Raw genomic sequence first — 7,255 nt, 5'->3', positions numbered from 1 at the left:
GCTGAACCAAAAGATTAGAGCTTTCAGTCTTTCCAGCACCACTTTCTCCAGAAATCACAATGCACTGAACAGTGAGAGAAGGAAACTGTAAGAAGGCTTTATCCCCACAAAACGTAGCTGACACACAAGAGACTAAGAGCGGAGTTTCTAAGAACGTGAGACTCCTTACCTGGTCTGAGCTATACGTCACCATAGACTGGTAGCCTAAGTCAGCCATCGCAAAAATGTGAGGAGGGCTGGCAGTTCTCTTTGCTCCAATATATAGTTTGGAATGCTGAGGGTTAAAAATATAAGTATATATTGCGTAGGGTTTTTTGTTGTTGTTGTTTAAGCCCTAGATTATGTACAGAGAGCTCCAGTTTTTAAAACAAAACATAAATTGAAGTAAAGCTTCATACCACTAGAACACTACATACATGTAAAAATGTGAGGAGGGCTGGCAGTTCTCTTTGCTCCAATATATAGTTTGGAATGCTGAGGGTTAAAAATATAAGTATATATTGCGTAGGGTTTTTTGTTGTTGTTGTTTAAGCCCTAGATTATGTACAGAGAGCTCCAGTTTTTAAAACAAAACATAAATCGAAGTAAAGTTTCATACCACTAGAACATTACATACACATTACATACACCACACACACACACACACACATACACACACACACTGCACAATTCATGCACAATCATGTAAAATAAAAGCCTGACATAAAGCAGCCCAGAAATATGATATGACAATATGACATAATATCACTCTGGTAAGAAGTATTTAAAAGAAGACTCTCTTAGAAGTGGTACTTAAGGTTTTAAAATACTATTATTTCTTTAAACAAAAAGACATTTTATAAATAAGACAATCAGGTATCATTTTGTTGACTGTTGGTTATAATAAAGTCTGACATATGATCATTACTTTTTTCCTTTTACATCATTTCACATATGTTTTCTCACTTTATTTGTCCAAGATCATATAGTTAATTAATAGCAGAATTTGCACTAAAGCCCAGATCTCTGACACTTAGGTCAAGGATCGTAAATTTGCCATTATTCTTATAAATTTTTAAGGATGACAGAATTATATATTTTTCACATCCAAAAAATAACTCTTAGGTCCAGTATTAAATAAATTTCCAGAGTACACAAATAGCTAGAAGAGAATGGGTCCAATTAAAAATGAAAACCAGCCTAGTCTAACTCCAGAATACTATTCTATATTTAAACCATTCATAAAATACTCATTGCCTGATATTAAAAACCAATTGATATGTCAAAAGGAATATTTAAACTCATAATGACAAGTTTTATAGCTATCAGGTATATATTACTAATATGAACAATGTAATTATACTTTTGACTCTCCCTTACTTGGTCCAGAGGTAAACATTAAGTATACACCTTTTTTAGGCATCTGTTTATTGATATGATACCTAGTACAGACCAGTTATCAATAATTGCCACATACTGTTGGAAAAATGAAAACCACATACTATATCCAGATTGATTCATCTTCTATTTTTTCCTGTTTCTATGTTTCAACAATAATTACTTAATTGTTCATTCAAGGCACTGAATTAGACTTTCTTTGGCATCATTTAAATTAATTTAAATATCTGAATAGTAATAATTTTTAGTACAAAGTAAGAGAACACAAGCCTGTCACATACCTCTGTGGAATAAAGACCCAGACTCTGGAAAGGGTTGAGAGCAATGAGTATATCTCCCACATAGATATAAATCTGGTCTCTGTAATAACACTTCTCTAGTTGCTCTGAGACTGTATTCTATAATAAGACAAAAATAATTTCTTTTTCTTAAAAATTATTTATGGTCAATTACAATTTAAAAAGTAAACAATAATAAATGAAACATCTGGAATCTGGAGCAAGGCTCATAAAGAAATAAATGTATTGACTGTTTAAAATGTAACACTGGGTCAGCAACTAATGTTTCGTTCCACAGGCGTTTTTGGTTTTGGGAGTCACAGGGGGATGCCATTGTTACCTGGGTTTTCCAAAGGACATATTTGATATTACATGGATATTATTTACATATATATAATGTTTTCAAGGAAATAAGTACATGTCAAAGATGAAATAGAGAGAAGGAACACCAGAAAAGGAAAGGGAAGATATAGCGAACATGATTTTATTCCAAATGGAGGTTATTCAGTGGCTCTGTGGAATGTCCTAGCCCTTTGCTTAGATATCTGGCTTTATGAGGCAGAATGAAAAGTTCAGAAAAGTAACTTTCATAGTTGATAAATCATGAGTGCATAGAATCAATTTTAAGAGCATCAGAAGTCATCATTTATAATACATGATCTAAGAGAGGAACAAAAGATCTTAGGTCTAAAAAGAGACAAAACAGAAAGCACAGGCAATAGAAACAAACCAACTCAGGGTTTAACATATAGGTCAACAATGTGATAGCAAAGCCTTCTTCAAAACCCACAAGCCTAGGAATTCACATCATTGGAAAATTTGAAATGTAAGGATTCATAAAGGTTTTGACAATCTCTGACTTGCAAACACGATTTGATTACGAGATGTTTGATGTTTGCGAGAGATTATTTTAAGGAAGTACTTGAGTTGTTTACGCAACCCTAAATTTACCAAATGACTACTTCTGTTCAGAAAATGTCTCCTGATTTGTTGCATTTCTCAGCAAAATGCTCAGGCACACATCAGAGGTACTTTAAAAAATAAAAATCTGTTGATCAAGCAGGATAGAGTTCCCAACCTTTCACTGAAAAGAAACTATTCATTTCTCTAATGATTTGATTATCTAGAATAAAAGGGGATGAGGGAAAAGGAGGCTGAAACTGTAATTTTCTGGCTTGCATTTGTACCTTCCCAAGAGATGTTTGAACTATTTCTGAGGACAATGGGATAAGGAGTTTCAAGCAGAATTCAATGCCCTAAAAGGTTAGTTCTGGGAGAGCAGGGATTCTGTGCTCCCACGAGGAGGACCGCTGACTGTGGTGACAGACAGGCTGCGAGGTTCCCTGGAGGCCTCTAGGTGCAGCCACTGAGGGTGGAACCGGCGAGGAGTGAGTGGAAGGGTGCCACAGCGGGGTTGTAGGAGGCTACTTTTTAACCTCAGGAAATCATCTCTGTGAAACTTCCAGAAGGGATTCAGGGGAAGAAGGGTCATGACCTATTAACAACCCATGCTTGTGGGCAGGCACTCCTTTGCAATTTGAGTATCAAAAAAAAAAAAAAAAAAATTAACCCCAGGCTGGAATGATCCGGAAATTTGAGTTACATGTATTAAAACCGAAGATAAGAGAAAGAATCAGGAAGCTCAGAAGCAAAGGAAGCATGAGACATACAGCTGCCATTCAAACAACCTCCCGCTCACGTCACTTCTATAAATTAAAAAAAATACAGAATATTTAAGTTCAATCAAACTGAGTTCCTTACCTCATCCAGAACTTCTAGGGTCGCTAAATCATCTACTTCCTTCAGACTGGAAATTAGAGATCTGCTGAAGTTACTTTTCTTGGTGTGAATACGTTCATGTCTGCGGAACAATACAAAAAGAAAAACCCTTTCTGCTTTGAGAGCTTATTGCTGATCATAGAAGTAAGTTTTAGATTCACACGAGACTGGAAAACTTCTATGAAGCTGATTTACTAAATTCAATGATAACGATTTACCAGAGAATAGCCTAATGTATTTGATCAGTTTCTTTTCTCTACTGGAAAAATGCGACATGTCAAACTTACTTCACGGATGATCAAGAGTTCATTATTCCTGTCAAGAACTATCCTATACATAATTTACTTTGAAGCTTCCTCTAAATTCCTATGTGTAGTTTAATCGGCTACAAAGTGGCGAGTCAGAGAGATCTGAATTCATTAGATTACCTGTTTTGTCTGAGATAGTCAAGAAATGGTAATTAAAAAAATTATTGTTCCACAAAATATAAAATACAAAATAAACTGTATTGTGGATTTTCAAAAGGTTAAATGCATATAGAAAAACTGATTTCAGACATTAGGAAGTTTATTTCAAAGTGACATATTTCCGCAACTTTGCCTAACAGCATAAGGATCTTGATTTGACATGGAGGCTGGAGAAGTTGTTGAGATAAATGCAAGGGTTTGTTTCAACTTTTCTGGACCTAAAATGATTATCCGTTTTATTTTGGGCAAAACTGTTTTTTCAATGCTTATTTTTGGACCTGCTTTTAAGCATCTGAATTCGTCTGTTAGTGAAAGGGGGAAGAACAGACAGTGAGGAATGATAAGAATTGCACCACTCACTCAGTAAACTTTAAAGCTTTCTCTGGCTTAGAGAATTGAGTCACTATTGACAAAGTGTCCTCATTTCTATCTGCGGCCAGCCCTTTTTCTGTGCACTAGATTCTGTCTCCTCTCACTTATTCAAGGACATCACTCCTGCTGGTTCGTCTCTCACTCCTACGTCACTCATTTCCCCATCTCAGCTATTATAGCACCATGTCAAAAACAAACAACCAAGCAAACAAACAGAAACATCCTTCCTTGACTTCCAGTTTCCTTCATTTACTATTGCATTTCCTTGCTTTATAGCAAAAATCTTCAAAAGAATTTTCTATACTTAATTTCTTTAATTTCTTCCACCTAGTAAGAGAACCCATTTCTTTTCAATCACATGGTTAAACCCAGTGGTCAATTCTAATCTTCGTTTTCTTAACTTAGCAGCAGCACATAACAGACTCCTGCTTGAATACATCCATCTTGGCTTCCTGTACACCTCGTTTGACTCTCTTCCTTAACTGAGTGTCTTTTTCTGGTTCCTCCATGTCTTTCTGTCACATTTTGGAGTCTCCCAAGCTTGAGTCATTGGAGCTATTTTCTTCACAATCTACATTCGCTTCCTGATTTCATAGCTTTAAAAACCATTCATATACTGACCACTCTGCTCATCTCAAGACTTAAGCATCCAACTGCTTACTCGACACTTCACTTGGAAGTCTGATATATCGGCAGCCGTAAAGCATTTTTTTCCGTGCTCCTGAATACCCCAGCCCCACGAGGCCCATCCCATTTCTCTTACTGTTCAGGTGAAAACCCAAGAGTGGTTCTTGGCTCTTCTCTTTCTCTCATACTCCTCATGTAATCTACATGCAAATCCATTCAGCTCTATCGTTAAATTATATCTAGAACCAAACATTTCTCACCACCATCTTCTCTACCATGTTTAATCTCACATTTAGCCTCTCAAGTGGTTTTCTCACTCTCCCCTTTTCCTTCTTACTCTTTTCTCAACACTGCAGTCAGAGTGATCTTTTAAGAAATATGTAAGATTTGTCTTTTGTTTTTATTTCCTTCGCGGCCCCATCTGTGTAATGAAACTTTATTCGCTTTCCACGGTCCACCTCAAATGCCACCTCTTTTAAACCCCTCAGCATAATTCTATACATCCTTCAGGACAAACACCTGTTAAGTCATTTCAGTCAATCATTTGTGTATGACTCTCATTCCCTTTACAAGACTGTAAGCTTCCTCAGGATAGGGCCATCTCTTCAACATGTGGTCCTGGAACAACTGGACATCCATGTGTAAAAATTTTTAAAAAATGAATCTAGACACTAACTTTACACCTTTCATAAAAAAGAATTCAAAATGGATCATAGACTTGAATGTAAAATTCAAAACTATAAAACTTCTACAAGATAACATAGAAGAAAAGTCCAGATAACCTTGGGTGTGGAGATAAATATTCGGATACAAAACCAAAAGCACCATCCATGGAAAAAATACTGATAAGTTGGATTTCATTAAAATTAAAAACTCTGCTCTACGAAAGACACTGTTAAGAGAACAAAAAGTGAAGCCACAGACTGGGAGTAAATATCTGCAAATCATACATCTGATATAAAATTCTTACTTAATAATAGGAATAGTTTTACTCCTATTTGTAGTTCTTAGGTTCCTCCCTAAGAATTTTTGTAGCACTTACAAAAATTTGTAATTATACGCTTATTTGTATGGATAATTTAGTTAATATTTGAATCCTTTACTACAATGTAAGCTCTAAGATGCACAAGACTATGTGTCTTTAGTTCCCTGTTGCATCCCAGGAATAAGCAGAACATTTAGAACATAGTAGGACCTCAACAAATGTTTGCTGAATAAATGAATGCATGCCCCCATGATTTCTGGCACAGGACTGCCATACAGTTGGTCTCCATATTTGCTGAACTTAACAAGTATCATTTTATTTATTCCCCTATTTCCAAAGAGACTCGTATAATATATTATTTTTAAGAAAATAGAAAAAGAAATCCAACTATCCACTTGATTGAAGTGAAGAGCCCTGAATTTTTCATCTGTTTTTCATGGGTCCATTTGGTAGCTAAAGATTGTTCCTGGAAAATGACAAGGGGTAAAGAGCCGGAGGATCAATACTTGGCTGGCTGGAACTACTCCTCCATTCCTGTAAATTCATCCTCCATGATGTTTTGGGTATTAGTTTCCAAAAATGTAGCAAAGATTTTGATACTGTGATGATTTAAAAACCTCAGATGGCTCTCCATTTTCTACAGTATGACTTAAAAATTTCCTGGCATGGAATTCATGGACCTTCACAATCTTGCCTCAAACAACCATTCCAGCATCGTTGGCCATTATCTCTGTGCAGAACATTTCCTGATATGTCAAGTATTTTCAAAACTCTGTAATTTGTTCATTCTGTTTCCTCTGCTTGGAATTATTCCCTCCCATGTCTGGTGAAAATTCTACTTATCATGCAAAATCAGGCTCAAATACCACACTCTGTGTGAAGCCACTGCAAGATTTTCCAGAGAGATTACACCACTAAGTAGAGCTGCTTTACTTTTAATTGGGTATATGCATGTTCATTGTTCCTGCCAGACAGGGAGAAATTGTGAGAGAAAACAAGTTTTATTCATCTTTCTATGCTTGGCTTCGAGGATACAGAGGTGGAAAATACAATTGGTGGCTTAAATTGCAATACTGAGCCCTGCCCAACCAGCAAGTGTGCAAAGAACGGTATCTGTCGGAGTGAGCAATCCTATGTCTTTTTATTTTAGTTCACATCCCACCATTTCTGGCAAAACTTTTAAAGTTAAAAAGGCAGTTCAGGTGCCAAAACCTGTCTGACTTACCGTTCTTCTCACATAATACACTTTTAATATCCACAGGATTCAATTCTGTAATTCAGGTTTAATGGAAAATATTAAATCTAGCCTTTTATATGTACACAAGTCTGGGGAGGCTGTCAAGCTATCTGATGGGGAAAAGGGGGAAAGA

At 36.1% G+C, this 7,255-nt stretch overlaps 1 protein-coding gene across 1 annotated transcript in view; it reads right to left on the bottom strand.

Annotated features, from left to right (window-relative positions):
- The window catches only part of MYO3A (myosin IIIA), a 185,990-nt gene that overhangs the window by 95,471 nt on the left and 83,264 nt on the right, over positions 1 to 7,255 (bottom strand). Inside the window, exons 9-12 of the mRNA XM_015585601.2 lie at positions 3,417 to 3,516; positions 1,659 to 1,775; positions 170 to 274; positions 3 to 64 (exon numbers count right to left, since the gene is read on the bottom strand). Coding sequence (XP_015441087.1) covers positions 3 to 64; positions 170 to 274; positions 1,659 to 1,775; positions 3,417 to 3,516 — 384 coding nt within the window. The remainder of the gene's footprint in view (positions 1 to 2; positions 65 to 169; positions 275 to 1,658; positions 1,776 to 3,416; positions 3,517 to 7,255) is intronic.

Source organism: Pteropus alecto, unplaced genomic scaffold, assembly GCF_000325575.1.
Source record: "Pteropus alecto unplaced genomic scaffold, ASM32557v1 scaffold11, whole genome shotgun sequence".
Lineage (NCBI taxonomy): Eukaryota > Metazoa > Chordata > Mammalia > Chiroptera > Pteropodidae > Pteropus > Pteropus alecto.
The sequence above is the reverse complement of the archived record's forward strand: the minus strand, read 5'-3'. Positions and strand labels throughout refer to the sequence as shown.